Raw genomic sequence first — 17,323 nt, 5'->3', positions numbered from 1 at the left:
CTCACCTTGGTCTATGTGAATATTAAACAAAGGACACAGATGGATTCAAGACAAAATTGTGGTTTGGTGATGGTGATGTGTTTGTAGATCTTACTTTACTGAACATTCTTGCTGCTTACAATTATCTCTATCTATAATGAACTTGGCCCAGTAGTTACAGTGGAAAATGTTAGTAAAATTTTACAAATTTTGTGAAAATTGTTAAAAATGACTATAAAAGGGCAATAACTCCTTTGGGGTCAATTGACCATTTTGGTCATGTTGACTTCTTTTTAGGTCTTACTTTGCTGTACATTATTGCTGTTTACAATTTATCTCTATCTATAATAATATTCAAGATAATAACCAAAAACAGCAAAATGTCCTTAAAATTACCAATTCAGGGGCAGCAACCCAACAACAGGTTGTCCGATTCATCTGAAAATTTCAGAATAAATAGATCTTGACCTAAATGTGTCAGATTTGCTCTAAATGCTTTGGTTTTTGAGTTATAAGCCAAAAACTGCATTTTACCCCTCTGTTCTATTTTTAGACGTGGCGGCCATCTTGGTTAGTTGGCCGGGTCATCGGACACATTTTTTAAACTAGATACCCCAATGGGCCAGGTGAGCTAAAAAGTATGGAAATTGAGCAATTGTAAATTTAGATAATAGTTTATTTTTAAGGACATCCATGCATATTGCGATTACCGGATTTTTACGAGATGGGTCACACTGAGGTCACTTTGCATACGGAAAATATGTCGGGGGGAATTGCTTCCTGGAAGGAAAGGAAGCAATTAAAATAGAGTAAACTTCTTCTAAATATGAATAAATTAAAGAATTTTCTTAAGAAAAAAGTATATGTACATAAGTTTTATAATGAAAACTATCCATTGAGTTATAAAAAAACATATACATTATATTTTTTTAATTTGAGATTTCTTATGACTTTAAATTGACCTGTTTGTTTGTAAGTCCTTGCATTAACCTTTCTGTACTTACTGGATTACCCTCTGATTCTGTCATCACTTCTGATGTTTCTGACATTTTACTGTTCAACCAAAAAAATCTGAATTCAGTCTGTAAAATAAAAATCAAATTAAACAAAAAGAATAAGCTGTCAAATTAATAGAAAACTGTGTTTTTCTTGATTTAAAATCCCTTTTCAGGCTTTTTTTACCTTCCACATTCTATATATCAAGAACCATATTAACTCATGAATAGTAAGAGTGAAAACCGTCAATATCAAACCTGACATCCATTTTGTTATCAATATCAACGTATGGAACTATCCTTAAGTTATTGCAAAGAAACTGTGTCGGCAGCCACCTGCCATACTTCACTAATTTAATAACTTTTGACTTTTGAAATACCCAACAAAAAATACATAACTGATAAAATAGGATTTGAGGAGATCATGTTTCACATCTATTTGCTATCTATAAAATTTCTCAATTATTCCATTTCACAGAATAATCCCACGAATTGTTTTCAATAATGATTTTAATCTAAGAATAAAAGCACAAAAAATGTCCACTGTGGTAGTAATATTTGATATCATGAAACGCAAGGTCTCTTTTTTTTCTTCTATAAAACAATTTAGATAGCACCATGGTTAGTTATTAAAACAAGTACAGTCGACTCTCGTTAAGTCGAAGTCAGCCAGACCAGAGAAATATTTCGAGATACACATAGTTCGACTCAAACGAACACCGGAAGGTTGACAATCTAAGGGACACAACTCTTGCTTGGCTTGGTAAAGCTAAAATAAATCCGGGTGAATATGACAAGGGGATCGATATTCTAGTATCAGATCGATGTATTTGTATGTCAGTCTTTAAATTATTATTATGATGACATTATTTTTATTTATTCAATTCTTTCAATTAAAAAAAATCCTATGGCTTTTCCAAGAGAGTAATTTCCAATTGATAGTTTCGTTGTTCAGGTCGGTTACAGCTGACAAAATTGATTATTCTCAGATACAAGAGATTTAAGAAAATTTTGATTTCTATTCATTTTGTTTTATCTCACTCTTTCTTTTCAAAAGAAAATATAACAAGTTTAAAGACGCTGTTTGAGTAGTTTTTAAGTGATCATCAACGGAGGCCATAATCCTCACTTTATACACACCCAAGCTCATTAGTGTAAATCACAAATTAATTGCTTTGTAAACATTTTAAATACTTTTTCATGAACATTAACAATGTATCACTAATTATTTGTCAAAATTCTATAAAAGATAATCTTAGGTAAACACTCATTGAAATAGCATGTCATAAATCAATACAGTGGTCAGTGACCGGAAATTTACACGGGTATTGTCAGATTAACTATTCAATCCATTTAAATCCGCGCTTCATAGAAAATGTACTTCGGTCAACGCTTTTACAACCCAATAAATTTACAAAAAGAAGCATTCAATTCTTAAATAATTTAATTTTGGATGTAACGCATCTTCTGATTGGCTGACATTATTTTGTTATCAGCCCATAGACATAATTTAGTCACGTGACCATGATCTCATCAACATTTTTTAATGGTTTTCTACGGTTTAAAATGGAACTTAGAATTAAATTATAAGAAATGACTGTAATAATTTTCTGTCTATTCGAAATAACATAAAAAATAAGGCGCACACTGTTAAATAACCCGCTATGCGCGTTATTCAGTGTGCACCAAAATTTTATGTTATTTCTATTTCTTAAATAATAAAATATATATGGTATAACTAATATCCATAAATACCTCACTGTCATAAATAGGATGATTTTTCCAACACATAATGTCTAGTATGTAGTATATACCCTCAGCTACATTAAATATACAGTCAAGAATAGCATTATCTGTAACATATAAGTAGTAAAAATATAGTGTGATTTTCCTTTTGATAAAAATTGCAATATATATGGAAAATATGCACTTTTAAAAATCCTCATTTTATTCAAATCTTGATCATGTATACAATTCATTGACAAAATAAACATAAAATGATATGATTTCTTATTATATTGTATATCTGACTATTTATCATCTTTGTTTTTAATTTTGATATTTTGTTCATTTAAAACAACTAAGGATTTCTTTAAATGTCTGTTATACTAATTATCTTATGCAAATGAAGCAAACTTTGTTGTACTGACAAAAAGCTGAAACAGGAAATGACAGGTCAAATCTTTAAGAAATGCTTTTGCAATCAACAATAAAGAATTTCTATGATAGAGACATCAATACTATAATATAAAAATAAAGGAGAGAATGCAGTACATGCTTTCTTTGGCATAACTTTTGACATCAATTTAAGATGTGTCAAAATATTCTTTGCTTGTTCTCTTTTGACTATATAATCTCTTAATATTCATAATATTTGAAAGGCCTAACATTTTAAAGTTTCAAAAAAGTTATCAATTATAATATTAACTTTAAATTCATATAAAACGAGTGATAGGTGAAAAATAATGTTTATCCAATTCTTAAATCAATGCATGTATATGTCATAAACTTAGTCTTCTGTGCACTATACGCAAATATATTGTAAAATCGTTAATTTTTTTCTCTCTGTCTGTTATGATTTAACAAATATGGCAGCTCATTAAATGCTGTGTTTTGACTCCAAAGTTTACAGATTGTCACCTTACAGTAAACAATCAACAAAAAAGCATGGATATTGAGCATGTGTTTAACATGTACAATCAGATAATAGTTTAATTCAGTGACAGATCCATGCGTATTGCGTTCACCAGATTTTTACAAGAAGGTTCACGCTGAGGTCACTTTGCATACGGAAAATATGTCATCAAATTTCTTCCTGGAAGCAAGCAATTAAAAAAAAGTAAACTTTATCTAAATGTGGACAAATTAAAGAATTTTCTTCAGAAAAAAAGTATATGCACATAAGTTTAATAATGAAAACTATCCATTTTGTTATAAAAAACATATGAATATTTTTTTTTTTAATTTGAGGTTTCATATGACTTAAAGGCCAAATATGGTTTAGAGCAAAACAAACCAATTTACCTTTAAAAGTGCTTTTGTTACCACCAGGTAAGTGAGACCTAAACTGAGCCACCTGGTATCCACTTTTAGCATAGGCAGTTGTCTTCCCCTGCAAATATTACAGCAACAATAATAAATGAAATAAAATGCACAAATATGTTTTTTATAGTTGATTTGCAGGGTTTTCAATAAGTTTAGAAGTAGAAGGATAAAACCAAAAAATAGGAGTCCCATCAATGCGGACGGCGAAGCCGGCCGCGGCGACGAGCTTGCTCGTCGAACCTACGGCGTGGGGTTTGGGGCCCGCTCAAGGGCCCCAGATTTTTTTTTTAAAATGGTGCAAAATCCTGCATTCTGGGAGTTTCCTGGACCCTGTTTCAGTCCTCTCAAAACATCATTTGTTTAATGAAGATAATGTAAATGTTTGATTAAAATTTGTAGCATGGTTGGATTTTCTGTAAATATTGATTACATTTATATATGCATTTGATCCAGACTTCAACTTAAAGCTTGTATTTGAAGTTGTTTGAGAATAGCAATGACATGGTGATAATATAGGGAAAGATCCACATCCAATCATATTTATTAATTAATAAAATTTTATTATACTTGAACTCAAGAAGTTCTGAAATAGAAGAGGGGACCACTATATGTTGGTACAATTATAGCACTATTAAAATCCCTTTTTATAATATAGGAAATTAGTCAGTTAGTGAATTAATACTATCAGGAGGCTGGCCTAAATTACAAATATATGTGTTTGCTGTTCGCTTACTGACCCGTCTGATGATTCACACCCCTCTAAAAATATTGATTTTCTGAAAAAAACATTTAAAAATTTTATTTAAAAAAAAATATTATTATTTGCCCCTTAATAATTTTGTGATTATTGTGCTCTTTGAATAACAATTGAAAAAATAGTCATTAGATTAAAATTCTATGAGTTCAGGGAAAATAGAATATAAATTAAATGGGACATTAACATTCAGTTCAGTAGATACAGCAGAGACAGACAAATCCTTTACAGGATAATAAATTATATGATCCTTGACATGGGCATTGAGTGTGGGTACATCGTTGTATTGTGCATTGAAGTCAGAAGACCCTAAAGTGGCCCCAAATTTGACAGTGATGCTTTACAGATACAAAGAAAAGAAGATTGCGACACCAATTTATTTAATTTTTAATACAAAGCCAACAGTTATAAAGGAACATGTCCATGCAGTTCACTCTATGTAATAGGATTTGAATCTAAAACAAACGTGGGATCGGTGTCCTTGCGAACACGTGGGTCAGTGGCTGTACGTTGTTTATATTGGCGTTTGTTTGTTTTTTATTTTATTTTAACATTGTGAAAATATACAGTGTTCTCCTTTGAATAAGTTGTATTTCCATTCAATATTTATAAAGCACCTTGTTTTTGTATTTTTCTAATCCATTGACTGATGTCACTTTGTTTTCGTTTACGCCTATTAATTACACCAATCGTAGGTCGTTTAAGAAAACCGGTTGTAAATTAACCAATCAGGAGTCTGTTTACGGACGGTGTTCGGATGCCTTCTGCTGGTTTCTACTTTCAGTAGTTTTCGCCTTACTCTCCTTGTTGATAGCGATCCCAGCCTAGGCGTTCGTGACTACTCGGGTCACTTCACGTAAATAGGGAAAGGTTATAAATATCAACCACACTTTATCGGAAATCCCCTGGTTGTGTCAACAGCGTAAATTTCACCTTCAGTCATTTTTATTGATTTTTTAATTTTACAATTTTGAGCAAAGTAGGCGGCAGATTTCCTTCAAGTAGACGACGAAAATCGCCGCCTACCGCCTTCTATTGAAAGCCCTGGATTTGTTTTAGAAGTTTACAATGAAGTAAAAAATTTACTGTCTTTCATGTGATTTTCACATTCATAACAGCATATGGGCAAAAATTAAAAGGTGAAAAGTATAAAAGAACATATAAATGGTATAAAGCTTCATGAATTGTTTCAAAATATTGTTATTTTATAGTATGATTTCTGGTTCCGAACAGATCTGAAGAAGCTAGAAATAATATTTCCAATTCAGGACTATAGCACTGGAAAATGCAAAAAAAAAACGCCTCCCTTGACTTAAGGTGGCATCCAACACCTTGACTAAAATTAATTTGGCTCGTTTAATTTCATAAAATTATAAAAAGTATTTTCTTTGACCCCTTGACAAAAATATAAAAATTTCAAAAAATTTGAACCAACCGTTTTTATCAAAAATTACACTTGTTATATATAGCAGTTTGACAAACACTTATTTTGATCATTGAGAAGCTTAATATTCCCTTAAAACACAACGTAATAAAAACGTTTAGATGATTTTACAGAGTTATATCCCTGTAGTGTTAGGTACCACCTTACAAAAATTATTTCATTTGAATCAGTATCTAGTACTATCTACTTATTGAAGCTTAATGAAAATTTATGCAGTCAAATTTAAAAAAAAGAAAGAAACTAGTATGTAATGCAAATCTATGCACTGCATTGATTTATTGGTATTTTCTTTGTGCTGCATCAGCGCATAAGCTATGTAAACATTTTCAAAATTTTACTTCCTCTACACTTTTTGTCTGACAGTTTGTCTTACCCTTGAAGCTATCACCAAACATCTTTTACCAACAGGACACACAACTGTTAAATAATTTTCCATAAAATCATCTGGCACTTCTACTAACCATTCAGAATACATTAACTAAAATACAAACAAGAATTGTAACTGTGAAAGATTCATACTTATCACATTTTAATTTCTTTACGTTAGCCATTTATGTACAGATTAAAATTAAGCTGAGACGAAATAATTTTTGCTTTATTCTGTCATTTCATTCTTCTCAGATATATAAGTATAATATTTTGTCCAAGTTTTTTTTGTTGAAGAACAGCCTGTTTATGTCATGCAATCCCACTTAGCATGGTTAGCCACACAAAGTATTGCAAATAAAGTTAGCTGATTCAGTTAGATGTGTTTGTAATTGCTTGCTGTCTCATTAGTTTATATCCTCCATCATCCTTTTATTCATATTTCATTTATTATACATTTTCTTCAGAGTAATTGGACATAGCTGAAATCTGAGTGACCATATCTAATGGAATTAAAATTGTTTATTACTTGAGATATTCCATTCTCTGTATGTATCTGTATTGATGAATTTGATCTCAGTAATCAATTTAATTGTGCTTTGTGTGATGTTGCCATCATAATACTGTGGATTCATAATATATTTTCTTGATAAAGGAAAAAATGTGAATATTAGAGACATGGTTTTACAATAAACCTACAGACAACATGTACAATCTAATAGAAATTTGTCATTTTTTTAAACACTTTAATTCATGGTAACTTCGAAATCTTTGAATATTGGAATCCACCAATAATAATAATAAATAAATGAAGAATCCACAGTAATCACAATTTAACAAATGTACGCTGTAGTTGAAAAGACCCCTTCCAAATCTTTCATTTTTTTATTGTGTTTTGATCGCTTAACATATTGTCAGGGGCATATACCCTTCTACTGTGATGTGGACTTTATAATTTTTATTGACCCAGCTTTATACCTGATTTCTATAATATTTTCCAGGACGTCTAATATTGACATTTTCCTCTGTCACTTGTATATCCATTGATTCCTGGGAGTCAACAGATTCTGCATCAGCATTATCCCATTGTCCCTCGGAAAGGTTCCGCACATGACTCAAATAATCAAATCTGTGTCTGAAAAAATATTCATTACAGTGTTATCGGAAAGGTTCAGCACATGACTCATATAATCAAATCTGTGCCTGAAAAAATATTCATTACAGTGTTATCGGAAAGGTTTAGCACATGACTCAAATAATCAAATCTGTGCTTGAAAAAATATTCATTACAGCGTTATCGGAAAGGTTCAGCACATGACTTAAATAATCAAATCTGTGCTTGAAAAAATATTCATTACAGTGTTATAGGAAAGGTTCTGCACATGACTCAAATACTCAAATCTGTGCCTGAAAAAAATATTCATTACAGTGTTATCGGAAAGGTTCAGCACATGACTCATATAATCAAATCTGTGCCTGAAAAAATATTCATTACAGTGTTATCGGAAAGGTTTAGCACATGACTCAAATAATCAAATCTGTGCTTGAAAAAATATTCATTACAGCGTTATCGGAAAGGTTCAGCACATGACTTAAATAATCAAATCTGTGCTTGAAAAAATATTCATTACAGTGTTATAGGAAAGGTTCTGCACATGACTCAAATACTCAAATCTGTGCCTGAAAAAAATATTCATTACAGTGTTATCGGAAAGGTTTAGCACATGACTCAAATACTCAAATCTGTGCCTGAAAAAAATATTCATTACAGTGTTATCGGAAAGGTTTGGCACATGACTCAAATACTCAAATCTTTGCCTGAAAAAATATTCATTACAGTGTTATCGGAAAGGTTTGGCACATGACTCAAATACTCAAATCTGTGCCTGAAAAAATATTCATTACAGTGTTATCGGAAAGGTTCAGCACATGACTCAAATAATCAAATCTGTGCCTGAAAAAAATATTCATTACAGTGTTATCGGAATGGTTCTGCACATGACTCAAATAATCAAATCTGTGCCTGAAAAAAATATTCATTACAGTGTTATCGGAAAGGTTCAGCACATGACACAAATAATCAAATCTGTGCCTGAAAAAAATATTCATTACAGTGTTATCGGAAAGGTTCAGCACATGACTCAAATACTCAAATCTGTGCCTGAAAAAAATATTCATTACAGTGTTATCGGAAAGGTTCAGCACATGACTCAAATAATCAAATCTGTGCCTGAAAAAATATTCATTACAGTGTTATCGGAAAGGTTCAGCACATGACTCAAATAATCAAATCTGTGCTTGAAAAAATATTCATTACAGCGTTATCGGAAAGGTTCAGCACATGACTTAAATAATCAAATCTGTGCTTGAAAAAATATTCATTACAGTGTTATAGGAAAGGTTCTGCACATGACTCAAATACTCAAATCTGTGCCTGAAAAAAATATTCATTACAGTGTTATCGGAAAGGTTTAGCACATGACTCAAATACTCAAATCTGTGCCTGAAAAAAATATTCATTACAGTGTTATCGGAAAGGTTTGGCACATGACTCAAATACTCAAATTTTTGCCTGAAAAAATATTCATTACAGTGTTATCGGAAAGGTTTGGCACATGACTCAAATACTCAAATCTGTGCCTGAAAAAATATTCATTACAGTGTTATCGGAAAGGTTCAGCACATGACTCAAATAATCAAATCTGTGCCTGAAAAAAATATTCATTACAGTGTTATCGGAATGGTTCTGCACATGACTCAAATAATCAAATCTGTGCCTGAAAAAAATATTCATTACAGTGTTATCGGAAAGGTTCAGCACATGACACAAATAATCAAATCTGTGCCTGAAAAAAATATTCATTACAGTGTTATCGGAAAGGTTCAGCACATGACTCAAATACTCAAATCTGTGCCTGAAAAAAATATTCATTACAGTGTTATCGGAAAGGTTCAGCACATGACTCAAATAATCAAATCTGTGCCTGAAAAAATATTCATTACAGTGTTATCGGAAAGGTTCAGCACATGACTCAAATACTCAAATCTGTGCCTGAAAAAAATATTCATTACAGTGTTATCGGAAAGGTTTGGCACATGACTCAAATACTCAAATCTTTGCCTGAAAAAATATTCATTACAGTGTTATCGGAAAGGTTTGGCACATGATTCAAATACTCAAATCTGTGCCTGAAAAAATATTCATTACAGTGTTATCGGAAAGGTTCAGCACATGACTCAAATAATCAAATCTGTGCCTGAAAAAAATATTCATTACAGTGTTATCGGAAAGGTTTGGCACATGACTCAAATACTCAAATCTTTGCCTGAAAAAATATTCATTACAGTGTTATCGGAAAGGTTTGGCACATGACTCAAATACTCAAATCTGTGCCTGAAAAAATATTCATTACAGTGTTATCGGAAAGGTTCAGCACATGACTCAAATAATCAAATCTGTGCCTGAAAAAAATATTCATTACAGTGTTATCGGAATGGTTCTGCACATGACTCAAATAATCAAATCTGTGCCTGAAAAAAATATTCATTACAGTGTTATCGGAAAGGTTTAGCACATGACTCAAATAATCAAATCTGTGCTTGAAAAAATATTCATTACAGCGTTATCGGAAAGGTTCAGCACATGACTTAAATAATCAAATCTGTGCTTGAAAAAATATTCATTACAGTGTTATAGGAAAGGTTCTGCACATGACTCAAATACTCAAATCTGTGCCTGAAAAAAATATTCATTACAGTGTTATCGGAAAGGTTTAGCACATGACTCAAATACTCAAATCTGTGCCTGAAAAAAATATTCATTACAGTGTTATCGGAAAGGTTCAGCACATGACACAAATAATCAAATCTGTGCCTGAAAAAAATATTCATTACAGTGTTATCGGAAAGGTTCAGCACATGACTCAAATACTCAAATCTGTGCCTGAAAAAAATATTCATTACAGTGTTATCGGAAAGGTTCAGCACATGACTCAAATAATCAAATCTGTGCCTGAAAAAATATTCATTACAGTGTTATCGGAAAGGTTCAGCACATGACTCAAATACTCAAATCTGTGCCTGAAAAAAATATTCATTACAGTGTTATCGGAAAGGTTCAGCACATGACTCAAATACTCAAATCTGTGCCTGAAAAAAATATTCATTACAGTGTTATCGGAAAGGTTCAGCACATGACACAAATAATCAAATCTGTGCCTGAAAAAATATTCATTACAGTGTTATCGGAAAGGTTTAGCACATGACTCATATAATCAAATCTGTGCCTGAAAAAATATTCATTACAGTGTTATCGGAAAGGTTTAGCACATGACTCAAATAATCAAATCTGTGTCTGAAAAAAATATTCATTACAGTGTTATCGGAAAGGTTCAGCACATGACACAAATAATCAAATCTGTGTCTGAAAAAAATATTCATTACAGTGTTATCGGAAAGGTTTAGCACATGACTCATATAATCAAATCTGTGCCTGAAAAAATATTCATTACAGTGTTATCGGAAAGGTTTAGCACATGACTCAAATAATCAAATCTGTGTCTGAAAAAATATTCATTACAGTGTTATCGGAAAGGTTCAGCACATGACTCATATAATCAAATCTGTGTCTGAAAAAATATTCATTACAGTGTTATCGGAAAGGTTCAGCACATGACTCATATAATCAAATCTGTGTCTGAAAAAAATATTCATTACAGTGTTATCGGAAAGGTTCAGCACATGACACAAATAATCAAATCTTTGTCTAAAAATTTATTCATTTATACTTGTATAACATTTTTAAAGTGTTACATCTGGGCAAGTTTGTAGTAATACATATAATATATTTAAACCTTATATAAAAAAGAAGAATGATCACTACATAACTCAAATTATACTGTATTATGTCAAATTTTGTTCTAAATAAATTGAATTTTAAAGGTGCTTTGCAACAAAAAGTTTACCTATTTTGTCAGTCACAAAATGTTTAAAGTAATTGCTTCATGTACATGTATTCTACAATTTATGTTATTTGCCGACTATGCTATTTTTCATAATTTAGTAAGAAACGCAAAAAACTCTAGAATGTTTACTTGCATGATACTTGCAGTTACACAAATGAATAACTCACTTCTTTTGTTCTTCTAATATCCTATTTCTTCTAGTTTCCTGGTCAATGCGATTTCGACTTTTGTACTGTGAAAATCTGGGATGAACAGCAGCTGTGCTATTTGGATCACTACTGACAGAAAAGTCACAGGCAAGTTTAGCTGTTAACTCGTCCATGCTGTCAAATTCTGTAAAAATATATCAATTGGCATATAAGAAATTTAAAACAGTTTTCAAAATATTGTTTTTCTTGTTTATCTGTGGAATCAGGCCACTTGATGCCTATTCATCCCTACAGAAGTATAAATGGCTTGTTTTCCCCAAAAGCTAAATTTTTAGTGCAATCAAATCCGACATGTCAGATATTGCTAAAGTCCAAACATAATTTTGTGTGTTGTTGAAGTGACAGAGCTATTCCAGATATTTTTCCCCACATTTTACTCGATATTCTTAGACCTAAACTACAACTTGTGAACCAAAGAATTCATTTTCAGCTAAATATCAATATATTCAAGATATTGATTTTTGCAAAAAAAAACTTGATTGAATAAATATGAAGTTAAGTAGATTTATATATTAGTAACATGTCAAAATATTTTTAAACTGCATTTCTTGATTACCATGTGATGTTAGTACATTGTAACAATAATTTTCCAAATCCACTACCCATGTGGGAGAGCAAGATTTCATTTTTATGATCCCAAATAAAAAAAAAACCTTTTAAGTTTCCATTTAATTGCTATTTTTTCTAAACGGGTACTTAGGTATTGTAACGTTGTCTTCTTATTTCTTAAATTTTAAAGGAACTGTCAGTTAAATCTTCATGTATTTGTGTGTATGTACTGGCAAATTCCTCTGTTATCCAAAGAACCCATGAGGGCTGCAAGTGAACAGAGGAACCCATGTACACTCCCTATCTGGATGAATGGAGATGTGTCACTAAAGTATAATTACTACAAATATTTACAAGGACTATCCCCACCCAAACACAAAGGGAGTGCCAGGACACCCAAAAGTTTGTTGTTATGGTGGAGGAAGCTGAAGTACTCGGAGAGAACATCAGGGCCACTCAGTGGAAACAGACCCCAGACCTTCAGCACTGTAGCTATCGGTCTAAACCATTAGACAAAGAACCCACATAAAATACTGTGTGGATTTTATGATTATACTTAATTATACATAAAAAAAAATGGGCAGATGATTGGGGTATGCACTTCAATGCCAAAAAATGCTATATACTCAGCCTGAAAAGTAAAAGCCAACGGTTTTATAACCTAAATAACCACACACTCGAACAAGTGTCATCCAACTCTTACCTAAGGCTACATATACAAGATCTTAAATGGAAGGAACAACTAACAAACACATGCAACAAAGCCAGTTCCACGCTAGGCTTCCTCAGGAGAAATCTGCAATATTGCCCTAGGGAATGTCTGAAACAGCATATACAGCACTTGTAAGATATATTATGGAGTACGGATCAATTATTTGGGACCCATATACCCCAAAAGACATCGACAAATTGGAATCCATACAAAAAAGAGGGGTGAGATTTATCACCAAAGACTACAAATCAACAGTGCTCTAGCTAGAAATCAAAAGGGGCAGGGTGCCAGTGGAGGGCAGGGCACTTTTTATGATAAGAAAAGGCACTGCTCATTTTTTTGTCTACGTTTCTGTGTGTATCACGAGTTAACGAATCTCTTTTTATTTTTTTACTGTATACAGTCAAACCTGATTAAACCGGACCCTGAATAAACCGGTTTCCTGTCCATTCCGGCCGAAAATGAAAGTCCCATTTTTTTCCCTTCAAAGTGTTTGTTAAAATACTCTTTGTAAACCGGACCCTGTGTATTCCGAATTCCGGTCTAAGTATGCAGTCCCAATACTCTTAATTACATTAATTATGACCTGTCAAAACCGGTTTGTCCAATTAATTTAAAAATCGATATGCAATCAAAACATATCTATTTATACAATATGGCTTTTCAGGATAATCAATTAGTCAGGTGTTAAACTGTGAACTGACAATCGTACAGGAGTGAGCTGTATTATTTATTAAAACATTATAAACGTGTCAATTAAACGAAAAGACACATCGAATATATCTCTGATTGAACTTACGTTGTAACTTGGATGAACAAATTTTAAAAATCGCAGTGATTTCGAAATCCTGGGTTCCCTGTTGTGAACCCCTAAACGCATGACCTTGATAATGAAAAACACCCGGATGGCAACAATCAATTGATATTGTACACTGTACGACAACGTTTCGATAGTGATAAAATTATGTTTGATAATTTTCTGGCTTTTTAATCGGCCATTGAATTCAAACGTTTCAAATTAACGATCATGGAAGAAAATCGAAATTCTCGTCTCACAATCCAAACAATGCGAGTATTATGATGCAAATGCAAACAATGAAAAACGAAGTGAAAGTATTTTAATTTATCAGATATAATTTACAATCTGACAGAGAGAACGTTTACATGCAAAATATCGGACTTCACAAGTCATTAACTTCCGGTCAAAACAGAAACCTGAATAAACCGGCTCACTGTCCAAACCGGCTCTTTTTCAAAGTCCCGTAGCCGGCCGGTTTATACAGGTTTTACTGTATGTTGTTTTTTTTAAATAAAGATGCTTTTCAACTATTGTCTTTATTTCATTGTTTGTGTAGTTATGAATGATATAGTACATCTTCATCAACATATTATGTTTTACAGTTTAACTTCACTCTACCCATTATTAAAGAATATGTGGGTTTTTTTTATATATATAGGAATTATAGCTTTTAATGCATCATATGATATAGAACAGAAAACCCAGTAGTTATGTAAATAGTTTTAACCACATTTCATGTTAGTATGTTTATTTTTGGCACTATTATTTTGTAAATATTTATTTATTATTATCCTACGCATGCGCAGCAGTTAGTAATCATCAAAAATCTGATGGATAACTGGATACCATAAGACAGTCAGAGATATAACTCTATAGGGTTATTCCAGAAAATAACTTGTGTGTGTTATCACAGATACTTTCATGAGTTGTCTACTCTTTATTCCTTAAATTTTCTAAATCTGTAATAACATATGCTTGTTAATTGTAAAATTATTTCATTTATAGTGGGTTCTAAGGAACTCTTGAGACTTTGCGCAGAAATTAAATGCATATAGCCTTGATAACTAATTTTTTAACTAAATTAATACATTTTTGATTGACCATGGTAAATCAATGAGTAAAGGCTATTAAGGGATAAACTTATTAACTTATTATATAAGACACTTGAGAATTACTGAGAAACTTGTGCAGAACCTCATTACATGTACATGCTCTGGTCATTATTTCTTACAATAAATTAAACTACATTGTAATTAAGCATGATGTATGTTTGAGTAAATGCTTTGAAGTGATATAGAGAATCTGTGATAACACCCTTTAGTTGTAACCGGAGAGCATGAATTTCATTACAAAATTGCTTGTCTCCACCGGGACTCGAACCCGGGACCTCTGTGTTACAAGGCAGTGCGTATACCAAGCTAAAGAAGTACTATAAAAGGCATATTTTTTCTGTAATAACATATAGGTGTACTATGCAAAATTGGCAAACTATGAACTGCTAATTAAGTATACATGTAGAAAAAAGTAATAACAGTATAACTTTTATACATTTTATCTAAACTAATGATGTATATTGTCCCTTTGACAGTTTGAAACATGTAACATACATATGTTATCTTAGTTCTTTGATTTTTTAGTCCACAATAACAATTGTATGTTATTTTCCTGTAAAAGAGTTATATCCCTGACTGTAAGAAGAAGAGCAAGAACAATTATAGACTGTGTAACCAAGAACAATTATAGACCAACAAGTTCATAACAACAAAAGAGTGGTCGTAGTTCCCAACAGTAAGACTGACCAGTACAAAAACTCTTTGTGCGCATTGCAGTAGATTGGAACCATCTAAAGGACTCGGTAGTGTGCGTCACTACAACCGTGGAGTTTAAATCAGCATTCCTCAGCAAGCATGATATATTTATGCACAGACCAACCTGTCACACAATAGCCAAAAGGAATCTGTGACGTACCCATCCATAAACAGAAGTGGGAAATACAAATACAGATACATAACTTTCGATGCCGAGTTGCTGGCTAGCGAATCGGGGTCTGTTCGCGCCCATTCACGTTCGCACCAACTCATGTTCGCCCCCTTTCACTTTCGCACCCAATTTTAATTGGTTTTGTGTTTAATAACTTTGTAATTAAGTTTTGGCACGTGTATTCTTATAAGTATATTTGTTGTCATCTGGTCATTGTTTCAAAATAAAGTGAGACAGCATTTTTTTTGTGTTGAATACATTTTAATCATGTTTTGGATATATAGTGTATTGTTAAAAATAATAATAATCCTTTCTAAATAAAGTGGGTTTCTGTCAACGTCCTATTTTGCGCTGAATTATCATGTTTTGGTTATAATAGTGTATAATTTTTGCTATATTTTATTGTTTCATTGTTTCAGATCAAAGGGACCAAGCTGTTAAAAACAATTATCTTTTGTGTTATTTATTTAAAATATTCAATGTTTTACTATTACCAAGCTATATATAAATACATCATGATTCAGTATTTACACCAAAGCAATTTAAAACAACAATCATGAATTTCCAATTATTTAACTGGAATTTAATTAAAATTGGGCGCGAACGTGTAGAGTACGAACGGACCTTGGGTGCTGACGTGCGATGTGCGAACGTGTAGGGTGCGAAAATGTATTGGGCGCGAACGGACCTGATACCCCGGCTAGCACTGTACTCTATAGCAGCATCATGATGTGCTAAATTGTCGTGTTGTCTTGTACTAATACACAAAATTAAGGGTGTCTTAACAGAAGAATATCAAGATATTCAAATCTAAAATAGCATACAAGTTCATATATTCATGAAGTTTCAATGTTTGGTGTTCGTTTTCAATTTCAGTCAAAACAAATTTTCGCCGGAAGCACGATGTGATATGGAATTTGGTCACCGGTACCGGACGGACCGAGAATTCCGTAATCAATGTCGATATTCCACCAAGTGTTCTATAACTTTAACTTCTTACTTTATGTCTTACTACTATTCATTATATTTTTTATAATATTGTCGAGTTTTCATTATGTTTCATTATGTTTGTTTGTCAATGTATTTGCCACAACCAAAATTGGTTTTTGTATGTTTTGCAAATAAAGATATATATATTATGCTCTTTTCACTAATTGATGATGCTTTGATGGTATTCTCATGAGAAAAAAACAAAAGAGAGAACACAAAAAAAAACTCATATGTTTTGTAAGTAAGTAAGTAAGTAAATTTTATTTAGAATCGGCATATATATACACAATACCGTGACAGACAAAACATGAGCTCTGGTGAGCTCTTTAACCGACTATCACATAAACAAACCATGCAGCATCATGCAAATACTATCAAATAATAAACAGCTGCGCCATACGCGCATGATACGCCCGACGTCTTGTGTGGAAGTTTTATGCAATAATCATAAATAGTTTCTGAGAAAGTTTTAAGCAATAACCATATATTGTTTTTGAGACACGGCGGGACATGTGAAACCCCCAACCCTGTTTTTTT

General features: G+C 32.2%; 1 protein-coding gene across 1 annotated transcript in view; it reads right to left on the bottom strand.

The window, feature by feature from the left end:
- The window catches only part of LOC139520819 (uncharacterized), a 41,119-nt gene extending 24,400 nt beyond the window's left edge, over positions 1-16,719 (bottom strand). The window contains exons 1-7 of the mRNA XM_071313790.1: positions 16,621-16,719; positions 11,715-11,880; positions 7,562-7,718; positions 6,591-6,695; positions 3,999-4,086; positions 2,730-2,827; positions 984-1,061 (exon numbers count right to left, since the gene is read on the bottom strand). Of these exons, the coding sequence (XP_071169891.1) occupies positions 984-1,061; positions 2,730-2,827; positions 3,999-4,086; positions 6,591-6,695; positions 7,562-7,718; positions 11,715-11,869 (681 nt within the window). The 5' untranslated portion in view covers positions 11,870-11,880; positions 16,621-16,719. The remainder of the gene's footprint in view (positions 1-983; positions 1,062-2,729; positions 2,828-3,998; positions 4,087-6,590; positions 6,696-7,561; positions 7,719-11,714; positions 11,881-16,620) is intronic.
- Between the last annotated feature and the right edge of the window lie 604 nt (positions 16,720-17,323).

Source organism: Mytilus edulis, chromosome 4, assembly GCF_963676685.1.
Source record: "Mytilus edulis chromosome 4, xbMytEdul2.2, whole genome shotgun sequence".
NCBI lineage: Eukaryota > Metazoa > Mollusca > Bivalvia > Mytilida > Mytilidae > Mytilus > Mytilus edulis.
The sequence above is the reverse complement of the archived record's forward strand: the minus strand, read 5'-3'. Positions and strand labels throughout refer to the sequence as shown.